This window comes from Diceros bicornis, chromosome 5, assembly GCF_020826845.1.
Source record: "Diceros bicornis minor isolate mBicDic1 chromosome 5, mDicBic1.mat.cur, whole genome shotgun sequence".
NCBI classification, from domain to species: Eukaryota; Metazoa; Chordata; class Mammalia; order Perissodactyla; family Rhinocerotidae; genus Diceros; species Diceros bicornis.
Genome location: NC_080744.1, coordinates 2,289,024 through 2,312,403, shown reverse-complemented (window position 1 = coordinate 2,312,403; position 23,380 = coordinate 2,289,024). Strand labels below are relative to the sequence as shown.

Genomic DNA, 23,380 nt, shown 5'->3' with positions numbered 1-23,380 from the left:
TGTTTTCTTTTTTCTCCCCAAGGCACCAGCACATAGTTGCATATCCCAGCTGCAGGTCCTTCCAGTTCCTGCATGTGGGACGCTGCCCCAGTGTGGCCTGATGAGCAGCGAGTAGGTCCGCGCCCAGGATCCTAACCAGCGAACCCTGGGCCACCAAAGTAGAACATGTGAACCCAACCGCTACGCCACCCGGCTGGCCCTACTGAGCTCTTAGTATGTGTGTGTCCTGCATTATTCTAGGGATGAATGAACAGCACAAAAGACACCAGCCTCCATGCCGTTTACATTCTAATGGGGGTAGGCGGGCAGAGAAAGTAAACAATAAACAAGTTAGGTATACAGTATGTTGGAGGATGATTTAGTGTGTGGGAAAAAGGCTACCAGGATCATTTGTGGGAAGAGAAGGTCTAGAAGGCTGGAGAATTAAACAGGATGCTCAGAACAGGTCGGGCTCATAAAGAAGCTTGGTTTGAGCACGGACTTGAAGGAGGTGAGAGAGTCAGTCTAGCAGACAGGCAGAGGGAGGACACTGCAGGCAGAGGGACCAGGTAGAGCAGAGGCCCTAAGATGAAGCATGCCTGGTACCTCTGAGGAACAGGAGGCCAGAGTGGCTGGAATAAATGAGGAGAGGAAATTAGAGATGGAATTGGGCCAGATCATGCAGGGCCCTGACCACCACTGCAAGGATATGCTGTTCCTGAATCACCTGAAGGGCCCCACCTGTCAGGATCATAAAGGATGTGATAAACCTTAGGCTGTAAAGGACCACTCTGACACTATGTGAAAAACAGACTAGGGGGAGGGCGGGGTAGAAACTAAAGACCAACTCGGAGGCTGCAACAGCAATCTGGGCTGCACAAGATAGTAGAAAGGTAGAGTGTAGAGAGGTGGCCAGATTCTGGATATATTTTGAAGTTTTCCTTCAAATTTTTGAAGGACTCCCTGAAAAACCACATGTGAGGAGATACCCCAAGGTTTTTGGCCTGAATGACCAGAAAGATAAAGGTGCCATAAACTAAGGTGGGGACGGCTACAGGACAGGCTGGGGCTGACAGCAGGGAGGAAGACGGGAAGACCAGAGGTTCTGACTGACGTTGTCATTAGACACCCAAGGGAGATGAAGAGGTTACTGGATGCGTGAGTCTGGAGTCTGAGAGGAAGGTCCGAGCTGGGGACACAGATGGGGAGCTGTCAATACATAGATGGTACTGACAGCCATGGACTTGATAAGGTCACGGAAGGGGTGAATGTAGGCCGAAAAGAGAGAACCACGGAGTGAGGGCATCCCCTCTGTCAGAGCCTGTGACCACAGCGAGCAGCGCACACAGTAAACGTGTCATCTTTCCATTTATCTTCCTATAATTCTCCTTAAAGGGTGTGTAATGAGAATATCTATTTTTAAATCTCCACCCATTATTCAAGCTTCTAAATTCATTATTAGTGAATTATTTAAATAGAGGCAAAATATTTTCAAAGTTTTGAGAAAACTAAAATAAATAGAATTTTTTTATATTTATCCCATAGCAGTCAAAATTCAGAGACAAATTTTAAGAAGCAAGCTAAATTTTTTTTTTAGAGGAAGATTGGCCCTGTGCTAACATCTGTTGCCAATCTTCTTCTTTTTTTCCTTTTCCTCCCCAAAGCCCCAGTACATAGTTGTATATCATAGTTGTAGAGTTGTAGCTCTTCTATGTGGGACGCCGCCTCAGCGTGGCTTAATGAGTGGTGAGTAGATCTGCGCCCAGGATTCAAACCGGTGAACCCCGGGGCCGCTGAAGCAGAGCACACGAACCCACCCAACAGCTACGCCACTGGACCAGCCCCTAAATTTTTTGTTTTTTTTGCTGAGGAAGATTCTCCCTGAGCTAACATCTGTGTCAGTCTTCCTCTATTTTGTATGTGGGTTGCTGCCACAGCATGGCTGATGAGTGTTGTAGGTCTGCACCTGGGAACTGAATCCGGGCTGCTGAAGTGGAGCACACTGAAATTAACCACTAGGCCACAGGGCCAGCCCCAAGAATTAAGTTAATTTTTAAATGAAAGGAAACGAAATGTAACACAAAATTCTAATATTTACCTGCAAGGATTAGTAGTAAAAACTGAAAATGGTACTCTTTGTCTGAATTCACTGGTGATGCTTTCAGCAAGTGGTGGCCTAGAAAAACAACTTATGTGATACCATGTATATTTTTAAATTTTACAGAATTTTCCTTACTGTTACAAAAATCTGAATAAAGCTTACCTTGGTAAGATGGAACCAAATCCAGGATCCTCTGGACCAGGTACAAACACAAAACGACTACTGTAGCAAAATTCAACATAAGTCATTTAAAATATATATTATTGCAACACCATCCAATAATCTAAAAACAAGTCATTGCCTTTAATTAAATAATGAATTTAAAAAAATTTTTGTTTCATGCGTTTTAATAAATGAACTACTAAAAGTCCCCAGACCAACACTGACGAGCAGGCGTTTCTGAAATGCTGGAAACGTTCTATATCTGTACTGTCCAATTACTGAGTACGTGGACTGTGGCTAGCGCAACTGAATTTTAAATTTTATTTAACTTGAAGTGTAAAGAGACACCTGTAGCCTGCGACTATCACACTGAAGAGTACAGCTCTAGACACCTGAGTAACGTCACCAAGGAATTCAAAATATGGTTGAAGTTATCACTCTTCCTTTTGATACTTTTCACGATAAATCTCTAGTGCAGTGTAACGTACATTATCGTGATGTGAGGAGAATTTTCTCTCTTAGCTATACTAATTTTCTTAACTTTTTCTTCCATTCATCTCTTAATAATCACTGATTTCAAACTTAGAATTCATTTTTTGTTTTTTTTAAACAAAACTGTTTAAATAAAAAATATAACAGTAGAAATCATTACCTTTGGTGAATATTTGGATATTCACATATTATGTCTGCCAAAGTTTTAAGGGAATCTAAAATTTTAAAGGGATATTAAATTTAATTTGCATATAATGCACATAAAAATCAAATTGTCTTTGATTAGATACAACCCGACATCTTTGGAATGAAATTAAAATATTATAGATCATTTCTTATCAATTTAGTTTATTTTAACGTAGTTACACTTATTCAATAGATCCTCAATACCTTTCAAAGCTTGAACTTGATTTTTTCCATACGGTGCGGATGAGAAATTACCACACAGAATAAAGCAGGTTGGAGGCGCTGGTGAATAACCTAAAAATAAGGGAATAAATGAACATCACTTTTTCTAGTCTAGAAATCAGGTTAAAAACCCTTTAACCACGGGGTTTTACTAATAAAAACTTACTTTTTTTTTTTTTGGTGAGGAAGATTGGCCCTGAGCTAACATCTGTGCCCATCTTCCTCTATTTTGTATGTGGGATGCCACCACAGCATGGCTTGACGAGTGGTGTGTAGGTCCACGCCTGGGATTCAAACCTGTGAACCCTGGGCCACCAAAGTGGAGCACATGAACTTAACCACTAGGCCACTGGGCCAGCTCCCACAACTTACTATTTTAATAATAGCTCATTTTATTAACAACTTACTATTTAAAAATAGTAGTAGTAATAGTGCCATTTACTGAGGACTTAACATGCCAGGCCCTGTGATGGCTTGATTAATCCTCACAATGTCCCCACAAGCTCAGAGACTGAGTAACCTCCCAAGGCATCAGGCTGCAGCTTACACCCAGTTCTGTCAGACCCCAAAGCCAACGCTCTTACCCACTCTCAGACTACACTTAGGACTGATTCTTATTTATCATGACATATACACACACATACAGGTATTTTTCAAATGTAAAAATTTAAGTCTTTAAGATAAACTCATTTACAGGCCGGCCCGGTGGCGCAAGCAGTTAAGTGTCCACGCTCCACTGCGGCGGCCCAGGGTTCACCGGTTCAGATCCCGGGCGTGCACCGACACACTGCTTGGCAAGACTTGCTGTGGCGGCGTCCCATGTGGAGTGGAGGAAAATGGGCATGGATGTTAGCCCAGGGCCAGTCTTCCTCAGCAAAGAAAGAGGAGGATTGGCAGATGTTAGCACAGGGCTGATCTTCCTCACAAAAAAAAAAAAAAAAAAAGATAAACTCATTTAAAATATTTTTTAAAAATAGACTACTCAGAAAGACACATTTTTAAAGAATTTAGTTTTAAGACATGACCCCTCATAAGAGTTCAAAAAAGAAAAAAAAAAAAGATAAACTCATTTAAAATATTTTTTAAAAATAGACTACTCAGAAAGACACATTTTTAAAGAATTTAGTTTTAAGACATGACCCGTCATAAGAGTTCAAAAAAGAACAGAAAAAAGTGACAGCTACCAGAAAACATGGTGTGCAGCTTTTCCAACACTTCTACTTGGTCCAACCAGACATCAGACAGAAACACAAACATGGCGTCTTTATTCTCATCTTCTAGTTGCTTCAGTTTTGCAGAAGTCTTCACAGATGTGTTAGAAGGTCCTCCAAAAAAATTAATATTTCCATAGTATGCCCTAGGGAATTACAACATAATTATTATCTTCTAGCCTACATTCTGTTGGAGATATTCTTCTAATAATTTTACAAATTTAGCTTCTTCCTATCTGATGGGGTTACTTTCCCATCAATGTAAACAGTACCATGAAAACATACTATTTGTAGCACTTAAAGAGCAAACAAATTTCTTTAAATATTCTCAAAGGAGAAAGGAAGCAATACAGAAGCAGTAAAGAAAATACTTAAGTACAGGCTATATCTGTGCCTTTTAAAACTGACTAAAGCAAATATTAAACTAAATCATAATTTTCTATGTAGTTGAAAGTAGGAGAAATGGGTACTCAATTTGAACAATACCTAGTAAAAGTGCTCAAAAAAAGTGCTAAGCCATTTGACCAAACAATTCCACTTGTAGAAATTTGTTCTAAGGAATTACAATGTCCACAAAGACTGACCTACATCCCAGAATTGTGAAAATCTGGAGGGAAGCTTAGAGCTTGTCAGGAAAGTGTCAGCAGGAAACAGGGGTCTTCCACAGACCCGGCCTCCCTTCACTGGCTGCCATCCTGCAGTTTCCAGCTTAACGGTTACCAATCCAGAGAAGCATCCCGAGGATCCCAAAAGAGGTGCGATTTCCCATCAGACACTCTTGTAGGACCTGAAGTTCTCCTTTGTGGAACTTAAGAAATCTGTAATCAGCTCATTATTCGGGTGCTGGTTTCATGTCTATCCCCCCCCACCCCTCAACACCTAGCACAGAGCCCGGGGCAATACAGCATGCGCTCAAAACTATTTGCTGAATGTCACAAATCATGTCATAAAACAATATTTCATGGTAATGAAAAATGTTGACTGCATATTTCTAAAAGAAGAAGGTTACAAAGCAATGTGTGTCCATTTTTAGCGTCAAAAAAATGATACAGACCTATGTATCCAGGCACGAAAAGAAACTCTGTGTACGTGTGTATTTATCTTGTTATTTGCTGCAGTCGTGTTTTATAAAGTCACTGCAAACACTGCATTAGGGAATGCTGAACCCTCGCTCCTAAGGAAAATATGTACGTATATACTTAGATAGATATAATCTTAAACCCTAAAAAACCTCATCTTGGCAGAGTCTATGTTCTTTATTTTACAAAAGAGAAATCGAGCTCCAGGGTCAGAAGGGTTAAGCGACCTGGCTGAGGGCGCCCCACCACCACGTGCCAGCGCTGGGTTTCAAATCCCGTCCACACCCGAGAGGCCGCACTGCGCGCCCCTGCCCACTCCGCCCTCCGGCCGGCTCTGCAGGAGGCCGAACCAGGGCAGCGCCTCCCGGCCCGGCTCCGCTCGTTCTGCGCATGTGTGCGAATGGCCGCTACAGCCCCACGAGCGCTGATTCTACGGTTACACACACGTTTTCACGAGAATCTGTGGATAATGAGGATCTGCTATATATATAATGTGTATATATAATGTAAACTATATATAGAGAATGTTAATATGTGTAATATATATACTAACAGTTTTTCTCTATGTTTGGTGGAATTATAGGTACTTCTTTCCTTTTTTGTGCCTTTATGTATTTTCTAAATTTTTTAGCAATCATATGCTACTTGCATAAAATGAAAAAACATTTTTTTAAGTGACTCAACTGCTTTTCCAATGCAGCATAATGGCTGGAGTCAGAAATCTTGGGATCAAAACACATTTTTGCTACTAACACGTTTGTGACTTTGGACAAGCTACCCAACCCCTCTTAACCCAAGGGTCCTCAAATGGGGCACGGCTGGATTCACACCTACTGCAAGGGTTAGAAGGACTGAAGGAGAGAATGTACAGAAAGCCCTCAGGGACCATGAACTCCCAGATGTGGTACTTGTCACTGGTGCCACCAACTGGACTGGGCATTTTCAAAGGTGTGGCCTCTCGGTTGTAACCTTGCAGTTATCAGAGAATGCAGTAAGCTGATACAATTGTACAACAATTTCAATTAAGTATATACCCACACATAAACCAGAGCATCACACAAAGAATACCTATTCAGCTGAATCTTGAGAAAGTAAAGCTCAAAAAAGCCTTATTAACATGTTCCATCCTTGGTTCATAAAATACAAGGTGCAAAGACAGGAGTGAGAGGAAAGGCTGACAGTACCTATTTTCCTAAGCTTTCAATCTGAAAAGAAAGAAATATTCTAGGAATTCTAGGAACTCGAACAACACGTTGGGCTCAGAAAACACAAATCACATGCACTGTACCAGTGAAAGACTTAGCAAGACAGCAGTGAAGTCCCGGCAAACCTGCATCCTAAAAAAATGATAAACTATGCCATAGTGGGAAGGCATTATTAGGTCAGTGTAAATTCTTTTGGGGCGGGACCATGTTATAGACCTCTTTGTACTTATTTGTATCCCTAAAACAGTATTTTACATATACAAAGTACTCAATAAAATATCTGTTGTTGAATCCAATGACTACCACCAGACTACAGCCCTCTGAATTTTATTTTGAAGGTTTTTTTCCAGGAAGATTGGCCCTGTGCTAACATCTGTTGCCAATCTTTCCTCCTTTTTTTCCTTTTTTCTCTCCAAAGCCCCAGTACATAGTTGTGTATCATAGTTGTAGAGATGTAGCTCTTCTATATTGGACACCACATCAGCATGGCTTCCTGAGTAGTGAGTAGGTCCGCACCCAGGATCCGAATCTGTGAACCCCGGGCCGCCGAAGCAGAATGCGCGAACTTAACCACTATGCCACCAGGCCAGCCCCTTGAAGGTATTTTAAGAGAAAAGTAATTTATAACCCTAACAGGAATAAAATGATTATTTTATTTTAATGTACTTTATGACACCTCATACCAGTCCTTTGGTGTACTAAACACACACACAACAGTTGAATTTAGAGAAAATGGCATGATTTAAAGGGAAAATTATTTGAGACATTACAATGATGATCTCTTGGCTAAACTGAAACGAATGGTAATGCTCATGACCAGCCGCTTGATTATACCTCTCATTCCAAAGCAGTAATTTTGAAGCTTGGATGATACTAAAATACCAAGACAATAGCAATTTTGCTTTAAATATATTCCAAAGAAAACCCACCATGTGGTAACAAGCCACAAACTAGCACTAAAAGCACCCAAGAGAGAGCTGGCTGACAAGGGCGTGTGTTCTCCTAGGTGTGACTTGCACTCTCCCTAGGTTACTTCAGCAGGAAGATGAGCTGCCTGCGGGGACACCCAGCCAGCAAGCGTGGCCCTTGCCCCCTGAATTTGCACAGGTACACTAGGACTCAAATCTTAACCCTTACACTTCTTCTTGAAATCTTCACTGTCATGACAGACTCTCAAGATGAGAAAGCAACTTTAAGTCCCCAGAGCCAGCAGACTCGAGTGCTTCCAGGCTCCAGGAAGGTGACACCAGCTCTCCCAGCAGCAGCCGCCAAGGCTGACTGGGTAGGGGCTGGCTTACACCATGCCCTGCCCCAGGTGGGCAGTCGCTGCAGTGGAGCTGTAGCCAGGTGAGCATGCAGGCACCATGCTGCCAGATCTGATGTTCAAGAGAACTCAGAAATCTAGACTTCTACGAGAAGTCTCATTTTTAAACATTGGCAACTAATTCAAAATGTGTTTTAACACCTCAAAGGAGGAAAAAGAAAAGAAAGGTCTGTAGACTACATTCAAGCCACAGGCCACCAGCTACAACTTTTACACCATCATTCAGCCTCTGCTCCAATACCTCGAGTGACAGGGAACTCACTCCTCTCAGAGAAGGCCCTTTTGGAAACGCTCTAATATTATGATGCTTTCGCTTATTTTAAAGAGCTATATAATCTGCCTCTTGTAACTTTTACTCATTAGTAGAATAAAAAAATAAGAACTTTATATTAACACGGGAATTACATTCTTCTAAGCGTTTTCCGATCTCCTATCTCAGCTGAACTTCTCATCAACTCTATAGATAAGAAGACAGGTAGACTGGAAATCTTTCCCAGTTAAAGCCGAAGTGCAGAGATGCTATCGCACTACTCTGGGGTCAATCTGCTAGTTTTCAGTTACATATAAAGCCTGGTCTTCTAACTCTCATTTTCCATTGCTCTTTGCCTTCTGACACAAAGCCTGAGCACTTGTAATAACTGAGATAGGATACACCACCTCACATTCATTACTGCCAGTGTTACGAGATTCCTACAAGTCTGAGGTAAACATCGTTATACCTGGTAGTACTGGAGGGCTCAGTGGGCGGGAACCCAAAGGCACTGACATGAAACACTTGGTCTTCAAACCAACCTGGAAAGATAAGTAACAAATCACTTTCACTTGTCCAATTCCCCTTGTCCGACAGGAAAAACTACGGAACACAAAGCAGTGACACAGTAAAGCTAGGCTCTCGCCTCGTCCCCTCAACTAACGGCAGGATGCCAGTTCCACTGAGCCACTAAACTTCAGATCCAGATATGGTCTCAGTTCTATAAAAAATTCATGAAATAGAAACAGATTCAGAAGTAAAACTTTTCACGTTTTGATCTCTCAGTACATGTTAGAGTACAGACAGAGAAGGTGCACAGATTAGGAAATGTTTCATTTTATGACCCTACGTAAAATCTTGGTTTTCTTCAACTTTATTGAGATATAATTCACTTGTCATACAAATCACCCTTTACAAGTATGCAATTCAGTGGTTTTTAGTATATTCACAAGTTTACCACCATCACCACTAATTCCAGAATATTTTCATCACCCCAAAAAGAAACCTCGTGCCCATTAGCAGTCTGAGAGTTATTTACTGTTGTCAAAAGTATGCTCTCGTAATCACTGTCCTCCCAAATTACATCACGTTAACACACATGAACCACCGTAGATACGGTTTTACTGCAGAATGAGGAGCACAGGAACAAAGTGCACTGACTCACCTTCTGCCAAGACAAAGCACGAGTCTGTGTATAGCCCACTGTGGAACTGGTACACGATAGCTGAGGAAAATCATCCCAGGTCTACATTCAAGCTGGTGATCAAGTCAACACACATTCTGGACCCAACAGGACTTCTCAATAATAAACTCAAAGGCTTCACATTTGAAACTGAATAGATCATAGCTTAAAAAATTTTAGATTTCCATGTCCCCATGCTTGGTAATACTGACAGTACAGATCATTCTTAGCATGTTATAGACTTCCTCAGTGATTTGTCTGGATTCTCCAAATAAGGGGGAATTAAAGTTTTTTTGTTTCTGTTTAGGATTATGTCTCTAAATTCCTACCCTACCACCATATGGAAGTTACACTGGGAACCCAAATAGGTCAATTTGAGAATGAAATATAATCAATTTCCCCAACTCAAGTAATACAGATTTTTAAAAAACGGAAGTGAAGGATATAGCTTTACTAAGATCCAATTGTACCGTTCCTGTGGGATCTTCCAGAAAAAATTTTCCCTAAAAAAAAAAAATTAAAAGAAATATGTCCACATTTATGTAAAAATGAATACTATGACAAAATAATTAAAATACTGATAATTTTGACAACAGAATATAGTAGAGAGTACAGTGGATTTTTAAAAATCAGCAATTCCTAGTCTAGACTTTTCCATTTACTAGTCTGGTGACCTCAGACTAATCACTTAATTGAGACTCAGACTCCTCATAGGTACCTGGAGAATGACCACTGCAGATCAAGAGATGGCAGGAGGGACCCTTGCTGGCTGCCATGAGCAGGGCCTCAGCAGGTGCTTTCACCTGAGAGAGTCAACAGTGTCTCTAAGGCAGGATGTGGTCTGCAGCTTTGCCTGTTCAGACATCCAGTACTCTCAGTTCAACCAGAGGTCACTGGGGACTAATTTCAGGCTATGCAAACTGGTGGCCTGTACAAGACACTCTTTCCTGATGTCTACTCAGGAAACCCAACACAGACGAGAAGGTTCCTTGGTGACTGAGGTAGGAGCCTTCAATGAAGAATACGTTCCCATGCTCTCTGTCGAAATGTGGTATGTAACCGACATTTCATCAATCTAGGGCTGAAAATAAAAGTTTGATGCTTATTAGTTTAACTTACCTCTTTTAACTGGGTTATCATTCCAAGAACAATCACATCTCCGATTTTGGTTGTACTGCCCAATAGGGTTTCTATTGTTTTAAGCTAAAATAAAACAAAATTAATTCTTAAAGACTGAAAATATGTTATTTTAAGAAACTAATATTTTGATAAATAAGTGAATGTTGAGTGCACATTTCAGTATTTACACTTACTGTACAGTAGAAAATCAAATAAAACTTAGAAAATATAATTTTATCCTACAAAAAGCTAAATATCAACTGACGATGGCTTGGAAGAATTATGCCTAAAAAAATACCATATCAACTCAGGACCGGACCAATGACTGAAGTCTCATACCATGTTATTCTGAATGATGGTAAGTACATTTATTTTTAAAATATAGAAAAGAATATAAATTTTATTTATTTTATTTGGTCAGTACCTCTTGAAAATTAGCGGGCTATTTAAAAAGTTACATTCTAAATTATTTAATATTTTGAAAAGCTGTCATTATTATTTACATTCTCAATCTGATCATTATATTTTTATCAGAAAGTTAAAGGTAGTAACAATTGGGATACCATTTTAAAAAATCCTTTCAGATCCTTTTCTATATATAATCCTAAATATATTTTAATATACACATATATAATTTCTAAACACATACCCAATTTTTGTTTTATTTGAAAAGATATCATATTATTTGCATTATTCTGCAACTTAACTTTTTAAATTGAATATATCTTAGATATAATTCCATTTAACTATGTCTAGATATACTTCATTCTTTTTAATGGATAGAGATGTCTATAGTATATATACAACACTTATTTTACCAAACCCTATTAGAGTACATTTAAAGTATTCTTAATTTTCTGCCAATAAAAACAAGGCTTAATATTTCTATGCCCCTCTCTTGGCCCACTTCATGGGTATAAGTGTTGGACAAACTTCTACAAATTCCAGAAACAGGACTGCTGGATGAAAGGGTCTATAATTTTTCATTTTTATAGGAATTACCAGGTGGAGCATCTTTTATCTCTACCATATTATGTTTTTTATTACAAATAATGCATGTTTACTATAGAAAAAAATTTAAAATATAGAGAAGGAAGAAATAAAGGCATACATAATCCCATCATCCCATAATAATCACTGTTAACATTTGATATTGGAGTTCTTCCTAAGAAACACAAACCTAAAGCAACACAGGAGTACGGTGTACATTTAAAATAGTTTTAAAAAATGAAATACTTAGGGATAAATCTGAAGAAAAAGATATGCAAGACCTGTATCCTAAAAACTGGGTTAGCCAAAGATTTCTTAGAAACAATACCAAAAATATGATCCATAAAAGGAAAAAATATGTGAGTTGGACTTCAACAAAATTAAGAACTTACATTCTTCAAAAAAGACTGTTAAGAGAATAAAAAGACAACCTACAGACTGGGGAAAATATTGCAATTCACATAAAATAAATAAAGCAGCACAGGAGCCCAAAGCTATAACTGGACACCATTTCTGCATCTATAGAGGGAGAGGACCACACAGGTACTACAAATGTAGTTTAACAGGAACATACCATCAGGGATACAGAATTAAACAGCGGAGAAAGACTGAAAAGAACAATAAGTTATTTAGCTAAGCCTTAAAGTTACTTTGGCAAGGAGGAGAGGAGTAGTAATGCTTCTGGGCTGTGGGCATCTCAGTTGCCATAGAAACCTAACACGTATATGAGAAAACACACAAATGGGCTTTGGCAGGGAAATGTAAGTAATGTCAATTTCCAAAACTTACCACAATTTTTTCTCTAGTAAAAGTTAAAAGCAGAAACTGTCAAATACTATAAATGTTTACTCCTTATGGTGCTGCCATCAAACATGGATGTGAGCATGATCTAGCGTTATTGTTTTTTTGTTTTTAATTTATCTTTTCCCCCCAAAGCCCCAGTAGATTGTTGTACGTCATAGTTGCACATCCTTCTAGTTGCTGTATGTGGGACGCGGCCTCAGCATGGCCGGAGAAGCGGTGCATCGGTGCACGCTCGGGATCCGAACCCGGACCGCCAGCAGCGGAGCGCGCACACTTAACTGCTAAGCCACGGGGCCGGCCCCTAGTGTTATTGTTTTAGTAGCTATCAGGCTACTCATCATCATGAATTCTGATCTAACATGGCAGAGAATTTAATGGCCTCTTCAGAACCTATCTGGAACCTCACAGAAATGGGGGGCCTAGACAGAAGTAGGTAAGGACTGTCCCCTGGAAGGGTTCTGGGTGCTGGAGAGGGGAACAAAGCCACAGACGGACTGACAGTGACTAGGTGTGTGGCTGGAACAGAAGGGACAGTGCTGTTTGTAACCACTTTCCCAAGTCTAACAGCATAAACGTGGCAGGCACACACAACAGAAGACATTCTCACTCTCCCCTCTGCTCCTCGGGGCCCCACCACCCCGGGGCCCATCGGCTCTCATCCATTCCAGAAGTGCTGTTTCCTTCAGGCCTTAAGTGAAGTTTTCACTCCAACAGACACAGTACATTTTAGCTGAGCAAGTGCGTGGTGGTCACTAGAGGGCAAGGCTGGGCAAGGACCAGTATTCTGGAGTATGAGTGAGGGCAGGAAGGGTCAGATATCCAGCGCAGTACCCAGCAAATGGGCCAGGAGGACTAGGATCTGTCTTCGTGGCCAGAGACCCTCTGGGGGCTCCCACAGTCTCAGGGCCTGCCCCAAAGAAGGGAGCAGTAGCTTTATTAGAGACGGTAGGACCCCGCGCACAGGGTATGGACTTTATCAACAGGGGGCATGCACAGGTCAGTTAGCTAGTTGAACAGTTACCAGTGGTTCATTTTCACTTAAAATTCAATAAATTAGAATTAAGCAATAAATATTAAACTTGTACACTTACACCCCCTAAATAACTAGGATAACGTTCTAACCTGGAATTTGCTTCCGCTTTCGTCAGGGTGAGAACCAATCACTGGAGGAGTAAATAATTCATGTCTGTGGGTCCGCTGTGAAAAGAAAGATTCACATGAATTGCTGAAGCAGACATTTAAAACTATGATTCATTAAAACAGTACCCTAATGAAACACTGTCCTTAAACTAATGTTACTATTACCTAGTCTCGACAAATTTGAAAACCCATAAAATTTAATGTACAAATACCTACAAAGGTAATTTTAAAAATAAAATTATTGAAAAGAATTTTTTTAAAAGGTCTACTGTGTGCCTGGCAGCTGCACCTCTGGGCTGAGGACATGAAAACAACAGAGCAAGTTCATCCTCAGAGCCCGGGGACTAGTGAGTGAAGCGTCCACAGGCTACAAGCCAACAGAGGACCCTGGGCAGAGCGGCCATCCAACGATATCCCAAAGGATGAAGACTCTGCTGGTAAGAAACAAAAGGAGGCCGAGACAAGACAGAGGAAGAGTTTCAAGAGTAAAGGAGTATTCAGGAAGCGAGCCGGGCTCAGTGCAGTGGGGTCACACGGTGCACAGGGCAGGTCAGACAAGGCTAGAGATGAGTTGGAGCATCTATTTGGGGAACGTCCCTCCCCTACTGTGGTCCATGTAGTTGAGGTAGGGCCGGTGCCCCTTCCCCCTTCTACAGACAGACCAGCACGGCCTAGAGGATCAAAGTAGTCCGTCCCCTTGGCCAGCTAATGGTTCAGGTTGAGCAAGTGCCTAGAGCTGGGCCAATAAGAGACTTTTGCTAGAACTATTAGAAAAGAGGAACTCTCTTTCCACAAGTAGCCAAGGCTACCAGTGGCCATCTCTGTCACCTCATAGGAAAGACTTGTTTGAAAGTAAAATCAATTTAAAAAAAGTGCTGGGAGACAGAAAAACGGAGATGTCTCACGACATCGTGTGAGCACCTGCATCCAGCCATGCTTGAAACCGATGGACCTCTAGACTTCTCCACAAGCCAATAAATACTTTTTTCCCTTTTAATCAGTTTGAGTTTCTATAACTTCCAATAAAAGAGCCCAACAATACAGACTTTCTATGCCAAACTAAGAAGTTTATCTTATAGACAATGGAGAACAAAAATTTTGAAGTAGGATAACAATAAAATCAGATTTGCTTTCAGGAAGACAACTGCAATAAAAATATGAACGGACTAAAATTCAACCCTTTTATTTGACAGATGAGAAAATGAGGCGCAGAAGGGTTAAGTGACACACCCAAAATAATACAGTGGGCTTTAAAACACAATTTTTAAAAAGAAAGAAAAAAGAAATGTGGTATTTCCTGAGCGTCTTCTCTGTGAAAAGCACTGTGCCAAACGTGGCAGAGGAAATAAACGAGGAGTCCGCCGTCTAATAACGGGGATAAGCACCCCAAAGGAAAGGCAGAGCCAAGTCCACAAGCGACATAGGAGATGTACGTAGGAGACATCAGTGGATTTAAAGCAGGAAGAGACTGCATTCATCTGGAGATCAAGAAGTGCTTTGAAAGGAGGGGCGATTGGAGCGGACCTTCCAGAATTAGGAGGGTTTCAACAACAGAGATGAGAGGGAGGAGCAGTCTAGAGAGTGGACAGTAGAGGCAAAGTCACAGAGCAAGTGGGAGAAACACAAACGATAATTCCAGATCTCGGTTTTGGCTCCAGCACAGAGTATAATTAGAGGAAAAGCAGAGATTAGGCCAAAAATGTGTCAGAAGATGTCAAATTTAAATATAATCTGTATTGAACTCAGGGGGCAGTCAACTTCCTTGAAGCTCAGAGCTACACTTTGGGAAGATGAACGTGGCCACGCTACGTGGGCGACGGAAGCAGAGAGACAGAACCTGCAGTGCTCACTCTCTTCACCCTTTCTCAGTGCCTGTTCCTGCTGGCCACCCTCTCCCCCTCCAAACCTCGGCGTGCTCCTGCCCTGTGACCCCATCCCGGCCTGGCCACCACCTTCCACGCTCTTCCCTTCTCTCTCTCTCTCTCTCTGGTCTCCTCCCTGCACTTTCCTCTACTTCCCCAGGCAGGTGCCCTTAAATCACTCTGCTCAGATCTCCTCCTTCAGCTCCAGATGCACATTTCACCCAACATCTCACTAACAACCCGAACTCAAATGTCCAAAACAGAACCTGCTGTCATCGTCCCAAACATGCTCTTTTTCCTTCTTGCTAACACAGTACCATTTTCTACCCCCAAACATGCTCTTTTCCCTATTTTGTTAACACATTACCATTTTCTGCCCGTCTACTCTCTCAGGCTCACAGCCTTAACCCTCCGAGTCTTCACTCTCTCCCTTCTCCCTCACTTCTAATCAGTCACATGAACTACAGCTTCCACTGTGCCAGTGCTGTCCCCTCTGTCTCCTCCCCTGCCACTTCCTCCGTCCTGTCATTTCTGCCAGGACCAATCCTACAGACTCCTCTAAGCTTCTCTCACACTCTAACTCATCCCAAGATCTGCCAGTAGAGGAAGTGCTCAAACATCCCGCTGTGATGGGGTCTCTGGAATCCCACGCTCCCTGTGCCAAGAAACAGTCCCACCTCCCGGAGTGGCATCCAGGCGCTCCCACGATGTGGCTCCCCGAGCCTTTCCAAACTGATCCCCTACTACTCCTCTTCACGAGCCCTCCTCTCCACACGAGGTGGACTGACTGCTTGTCCCTTCCTGCAGAGCCCGTGTTCCCTTTGCTGTTCACCCTGTGCCATCACCTTTTGCCCATCTCCACATGATCAGAGGAATCCAGGCCCAGGTCAAACGCTGTTTCCTTGAAGCCTTTCCTCATGTTTCTATTGAATGCATTCTGTTTGTATCTCTGTGATAGCACGTCTAAAACTCTAATTTATGTTTCACTTGTGCAAATGTCTTTAACTTCACTGCCTGTAAGCTGCTAGAAGGCAGTGCAGTGCAGTAGGCAAAGGCTGGCTCCAGAGTCAGACAGACTGGGTTCAAACCCTGTCTCTGCTTATTAGATGGATCTCTGGGCAGGTCATTAAGCTTCTCTAGACCTCAAATCCTCTTCTGTAAAATGGGGATAATAACAGCATTTATGCTTACACTGATGATGTGATGATTAAACAAGGTAAATAATGTCTGTAAAGTGCTAAGCACAGGCCCCAGCATATGAAAAGCGTACAATGAGCGTCAACTACTATTTTTATCATCATCGTTATTGCTAAAAGGAAAGTATCTTCTTTATTTCTGTTTCTCCTATATGGTCTCAAATACAGAGATCAGTCTATTGAATGAAAAATACAAAATTCCATCCTTTAATTATCCCTGAGTTTTACCTAAGCTGAAACAGTCTCTTTTCCCCGCAACTTACCTGGTGCAAAATGGTGTATCGCTCACGAAACAGCTCTGCTTTATCTCTTGCTGTTCCAAATAAATTTGGTGCAGGGTGGTTGGTCATTAAAACACTAGAAAAAAAAGAAATGCCTATTTCTGACTATCATAATACACAAGGTAGGCCAAAAATGAAACATGAGACTATATACCTTCTGAAAAAAATGTACATCTGAAATTAGCTTAAAATCAATAGATGGTATACTTACGGAAGAAATTTTTTTCTTTCTGAATTGTACACAAAGCGTGGAATATCAAATGCTCCTATGATATTGAAAACATGTTCTCTGAAAAACATCCCACAAAAACACAGACCTGATTTACTAAAACATAAGTATTCTTCGGTGAACATGAAAACTTGCATTATATTCTTATGTCCCACATACATACTTTTCACAGGTCATGTACACAATTTCTTATAGTGTCAAAACTTATATGGGGGTAAAATCTTTAGCTTGTGATTTTCGTTTCAAGAGAAAAGAAAGCATTGCCAACACTCTCAAGCAAAAAAAAATAAAGTTAACTTCTAATTAAGAATGTCATCTGTTGAAAAGAACACTTATGTATAAAATACTCACATCTTAAAGAAATCTCTCCCCATATGTACTCCTTTTATGAGCTACAATATTATTAAAGGACATGATTCATTTCCAATAATTTTTAAAATCTAAAATATTATGCAAAAGTGTCCCAGGAAAAGTTGTAAAATAGAAAAAGGACTCCCAAAATTCTGCCCATATCCTTGACACTTACAGTGTTAGAGAAGGAAAATCAACAAAATAATCTTACTTTCAGATACTATTAATAACATAACCATGTTTGAAAGAGGTTTTAAAAAAATTCATAGCACTATTACATAAATATTCCAACCAAAAACATCTGCCCTAAAATTTTATCTGTTTATCTCCCAAATGGAAAATGGTCAAAAAATGTTCCTGCTACCCCCGTGTGGCACTAAGCATAGAGCAGCAGAGAACCAGTGGACTTGAAGAAAACCTAGAATCCAGGCCCAGCTCCACCATTGTCTAGTGGGTCAATGTTGGCAAGTTATTTAACTTACCAGGCCATTTCTCCATCTATAAAAATGAGAGCCTCTCTCTTGTGCTATTTCTGCACAATTGAGTTGCAAAGATCATTTACCATTCAGTCTCCACAGCCCTCTACATTGGCTGACTGTAGCATATAAACAGCTTTACAGAAACAACAGGTAACTGTAACGACTATTTTAGGATTCTAATCCTTATACTTTGATGCAGTCATTTTGAATTTCTATTGATGGCTCTAGGGGCATGTCACTGTACTCTAGTATCTTAAATAATGAGTTTGCAAGGATAAAATTAAAAGTCCTCAATTTCTCTATTTTTTAGCAGTTCTAATAAGGTCTAACAGGGAAAACATTAAAACTACTGACCAAAATAAGGTCATGACTCCTTTCAATGATCTCCTCAAATACAAAAAACTATTCAAGTTAAAACTGTCTCAGGGCCGGCCGGCCCTGTGGCGTAGCGGTTAAGTAGGAGTGCTCCGCTGCTGGTGGCCCGGGTCCGGATCCCGGGCGCGCACCAATGCACCACTTGTCAGGCCATGCTGTGGCAGCCTCCCACATAAAGTGGAGGAAGATCGGCAGGGGTGTTAGCTGAGGGCCAGTCTGAAGAGGAGGATTGGCATGGATTTTAGCTCAGGGCTGATCTTCCTCACAAAAAAAAAAAAAAAAAACTGTCTCCCTGTCCATTTTCCCAGATGTTTCTCTCCTGGTAAAACCCTATGAATTTGGAAAGAACTATCACATTCAAAGGAGGAAAGAAAAGAGGGACACTCAGGGAAATAAAACCTGGAAAAAGCACTGCCATATAAATTCCTAAGCCCTAATAGCATGAGATAGGGGAAAGAGTCATAAACTGAGGTTCTACCCTCACTTGCCATTCACCAGGTGACCCAAGGTAAGTCACTGAACTTCTCTGGACTTAGCACTTTCCTAAGAGCAAAAGTAAACTATACTTCTGAATATTCACTTCAATTAACTTGTAGCTTACAGAATATAAAGTCAGATCAGTTGGGTAAGTGGGAAAAGTTAGCTATGGTACAAACACCACTATAATCTCAAATCCTAGAAAAAACTGAGTCCTTTGATAATGAAGTTTATAACGCAGGCTATCACTTAAAAAAGAAACACTGAAAAAAAAAACATTGTAGAAATGATGACCACTAATTATTACCCCAATAAAATAATTTAAAATAAGTACTTAATAACACCTCCAACGGGGGGAAAAGTTCATTTATCCACATACATAGTTTCATCCACAGACTGACTGCATTCCTGGACGGCCGCCTCCACTACAGACCGTTCAATCATGTTTGATGACACTGAAAAGAGAATTTGAAAGTCAAATTTTAAAAAGAGGCATAAAAATCAGTTCTTTCCACAGATAGCTTTTTTTCCTAAAAATAATCTGCAAACACTGACCCTGAGATTCTCATTACATAGACTGTAGGAGGAAAAAAGTGTTAGGTCAGAACAATAACAAAAGCTGTATCTCAAATACCTTAATTTCCACACTTAAGTACATGTGTAATACTTTAATACATAGTCAAATGTCTTACTTCTCTAAATATTGTTTAGTAACATAAATTCAGTTATAAAAATACTCCTGTAAGCGAAAGAGAAAGACAAACACTGTATGATCTCACTCATATGTGGAATATAAACCAACACATGGACAGAGAAAACTGGACTGTGGTTACTCGGGAAGTGGGGGTGGGGGGTGGGCACAAGGGGTGAAGGGAGTCATATATGGGGTGATGGACAAACAAAAATGTACAACCCAAAATTTCACAATGTTAGAAACCATTAAAACATCAATAAAAAAAAAAAAAAAAAAAAGATGGAAAAAAAAAAAAATACTCCTGTAAGCTCCGAGGCATAATCAGGTTACATTAGGATAACCTTTTATCACAAGTGCTATGTTTCGGTAGGCATGACAGTACCAAGAATAACAACAGCAGCTACCACTTATGAAGCCCTTAGTAAATATGTGACACTATGCTCAGGACTTTACAAGCATTACTCCAGTAGACGGCTCTCCTATAAGGTTGATGTTAGTATGCCCATATCTTACAGATGGGGAAAGTGCAACTTTGAGAGGTTGCATAACCTGCCCAAGAACACAGCTAGGAGTAGACAGCAACAGAAACTCGAGTCTGAGCCAGAGTGGGTGCCCTTAACCACTTTGGTATGTTCTCGGGCAAAATACCAGGTGCCATCTTAAATGAAGGCACACTAATTTTCTAAATTTAATCACTTTCTAAATTTCCAACTGTAAAGGAATTTTTATAAGCAAAGGTATATTTAAAATTCTGCCTTTAGAAGTGGAAATGAGATATAATAGCAATTTCTCCTGTATCATGGAACATGTTTCTTCCTATATAATTGAAGAAACTAGCATCTATCCAACACTGAAAGCAAGCTGCACCCACTTCTACGGTTCAGTGCTCTAGAAAACACTGGACATTTTCTTCAAGAAGAGTATTTCTCCTTTGTAGGCCCATGCTATGGCAAAGGTTACATGTCTGACAAAAGACCCCTGAAGAAAGGCTGAAGAAGGCAGAGTTAGCCCTGCTCACTTACTCTTTTTCCCCCCAAACATTTAGGAGAAACTAACTTAAGTAAGACAAAGTAACAGGCCTGCAGAGTGACAAAAGGGACCATATAGGACCAGGTCAAAATTAGAAGTCAAGTGCACGAAAGACGGTGGTGACAGCTGCACCAGGGCAGAGCTGTAAGAGTCTCCAATGGGACTAGGGGTTCCGCTCAGGAGGAATGCTCCCAGGGGCACGTCTCATACGGTGGGACGCCTTCATACTGGATCCCCGCCTTCTACTTCAACCTAGAAGTCTAACTGAGGATGCAGACCTCTCCTAACAGTTGAAGGGCTATCAGCAAATGTTACTGACAGGGCTGCTTTTCAACCGCATCGATGATCTTCTCCAGTGCATCTTCAAGCTCTACTTCACTGACAGACTGAAGAGCTTCTGTGAGGCACTTAATCGCTTCACTGACAAGAGAGGGAAAGAAAAGACAAGGCAGGTCAGTGGTAATTAAGGCTAAAAGTTATATGCCCAAAACTGGCAAACACTCATCCATCTGGCATTGAAACTAAGATCCGCTCTCTCCTCCCTGCAAGCAGTCCTCATCTTTCCTGTGCTTCTTCAACAAAGTCTTCCTTCTATCCCCTGCCAACACAACAGTTCTTAAAGCCCCAAACCACATCCTTCTTCTAAGAAGCCTTCCAGACCAGCCCTACCGGCTGCAATCTCCCCTTCCTCCTGAAATTGTTCAAAGTCTGCCTTCCTATACCTGAGAGCTGGCACACCACAGCAGCCTTGTACTATTTCTCACCTCACACTTAAGGCAGGACTCCATCTGCTTCAATGTTCTGAACATAACAGACACTCAAATATGTATTTATTAATTTTATAATGCATTTGCTTAAAGTAAATTCCAATAATTTCAATAGTTTTCACTTGTAAAATCAGAAAAAAAAACTAGGCTAGAAAAAACTTTGACATTTGAATATAGTCATAGAAGCAACACTCATTAAGATCACATGAATCCCCCCACCTAAAAAAAACTCAATAAAGCTGAAATTTATATTAAAAAATTACATGAATCCCTGATTTAAATACAAATAATGCTCAGAATGAACACTGCCTACTTAAACAATTAGCTCACTACATGGCATTCTGTATTCGTAGCACACAACTTCACACTTTATGTCAATATTATTGTTATAGTCATCACACTAACTGTTCTAGATCTTGGGTTGCTTATTGATTGTTTCACGTGTGGGCTGACATCCCTCCAATGTAGTATAGATGACGCTCCTTGAGAACCGGAGCTGTGTCATCCTTTGGCAGAGCGCTAAGTACACTGAAGGTGGCCCATAAACACTCAGTGATTGAGTCCCTACAATCACACACATATTGGGTGAATCTTGGGACAGCTCTTAGGACAGACCAAGGCCTGTAAAGCCATACAGGCTCTGCACCTTGCAGAATCTCACTAGACTCAGCCAGTGTCTCTGGCCTTCCTGGGGCTCTGCTGCCCCAGGGTCTTGATATAGTCATCTCCCCTCATTCTTCTCTTCACCTAGTCAAGTCCTGCTCATCCTTTAACACTCAGCTCACACCACTCTTTCACTCAAGAGCAGTCACCTTGTTATACATCACCAAAGCAATTCTTTGCTGGGATCCTTTTCACAACTGAAATTAAATAATTGTGAATTATTTAATATCCACAGCAGACAGACTTCTAAGATGACCCCTAATAATCCTTGCCTCCTGGTAATCACATCCAGGTGCAATCCCCTCCCCTTAAGCATGGGGTGGATCTAGTGACTTGCTTCTAACAATAGAATATAGCAAAAGTGATGAAATATTTTACTGTATTATAATTTTAAAAATAAAATTTTAAAAGTGACAAGATGTCACTTCCTTGATTAGGTTACAAAAGACTGTGACTTCTGTCTTGCTAGTAGAACTCTCTCTCTTGCTGGCTTTGATGAAGTAACCTGCCATGTTAGGGAGACCTACGCGGCAAGGTACTAAGGGTGGCCTCCAGCCAATAGCCAGCAAGGACTGAGGCCCTCAGTCCAACAATCCTGACAACCACTGAATGAGCCTGGAAGCAAATCCTGCCCAATTGACACTTGACCTGACGCCGTCTTGACCACAGCTCCGTGAGAGACCCTGAAGCTGAGCACTCAGCTAAGCCCACCTGAATTCCTGACCCGCAGAAAATGTGAGAAAATCAGTGTGTGCTGTTTTAAACCTCTAAGCTCTGCGGTAATTTGTTATGCAGCCATAAATAACTAATACACTCTCTGCCCCCCAAGCTCCACAATATCTACTCTCCCAGCACAGGCTTTGCAGCTGATAGATTTCAGTGTATTTCTGACTGTTAATTAATGAATGACAGCTTAATATTAGGTAAAATTCTAAGTGAAAACAGAGAAAAATTAATTGATTAATTGCTTATATTTTCAAAGTGTCAGAGATCAAGTGAACAAAAGTTATTATTTTCTCCCAGGGCATATCTACTCTTGCCCTTGCTCACCACTAACCCAAAAGCAAAGTTAAAAGTCCCATAAAACTCATCCTTACAAAAACAAACTCTCCACACACAAGAGCAACCAAAACCTGGTACAGAAAAGTATATCCCACCCAGAAGGTACTTAAATATGTAAAAAATATTATATTCAAAAAAAAAAAAAAGAGGCAGATTTAATGAGAAAAATCTTGGAAAGCTTCACTCTATAAGTCCTACAAAACACGGATATGGCCAGGAAACCTGACTATCAGAGAAGTTCTAAAGGAAATCTTAAAAAAATAAAAAACAAAAAGGCCCAGGAGGAGACCTGGGAACGTGCTCCAAAGCTGCCCACTTTTGAACTTGCAGGAATTCTCTCCAGGAATTACACCCGACCCCAAATTTGGAAGGTTGGGAAGGTCCCAACGTCTTCCAGCACACAGCTGACGACTGACATGCGCGTGGGCCCTCCCGGGTCTCCCGGGAGGCTCAGGGACGCCCGCAGTG

At 41.0% G+C, this 23,380-nt stretch overlaps 1 protein-coding gene across 2 annotated transcripts in view; it reads right to left on the bottom strand.

The window, feature by feature from the left end:
* Positions 1 to 23,380, bottom strand: part of POLE2 (DNA polymerase epsilon 2, accessory subunit) — a 343,546-nt gene that overhangs the window by 6,328 nt on the left and 313,838 nt on the right. Inside the window, exons 2-15 of one of the 2 annotated variants that reach the window (XM_058540621.1) lie at positions 20,740 to 20,840; positions 19,077 to 19,152; positions 16,998 to 17,075; positions 16,769 to 16,862; positions 13,430 to 13,504; positions 10,514 to 10,597; positions 9,841 to 9,897; positions 9,377 to 9,425; positions 8,681 to 8,753; positions 4,327 to 4,499; positions 3,125 to 3,214; positions 2,895 to 2,949; positions 2,243 to 2,302; positions 2,078 to 2,155 (exon numbers count right to left, since the gene is read on the bottom strand). In XM_058540621.1, coding sequence (XP_058396604.1) covers positions 2,078 to 2,155; positions 2,243 to 2,302; positions 2,895 to 2,949; positions 3,125 to 3,214; positions 4,327 to 4,499; positions 8,681 to 8,753; positions 9,377 to 9,425; positions 9,841 to 9,897; positions 10,514 to 10,597; positions 13,430 to 13,504; positions 16,769 to 16,862; positions 16,998 to 17,075; positions 19,077 to 19,152; positions 20,740 to 20,840 — 1,143 coding nt within the window. The remainder of the gene's footprint in view (positions 1 to 2,077; positions 2,156 to 2,242; positions 2,303 to 2,894; positions 2,950 to 3,124; positions 3,215 to 4,326; positions 4,500 to 8,680; positions 8,754 to 9,376; positions 9,426 to 9,840; positions 9,898 to 10,513; positions 10,598 to 13,429; positions 13,505 to 16,768; positions 16,863 to 16,997; positions 17,076 to 19,076; positions 19,153 to 20,739; positions 20,841 to 23,380) is intronic. The other variant, XM_058540622.1, reaches the window with a different exon arrangement.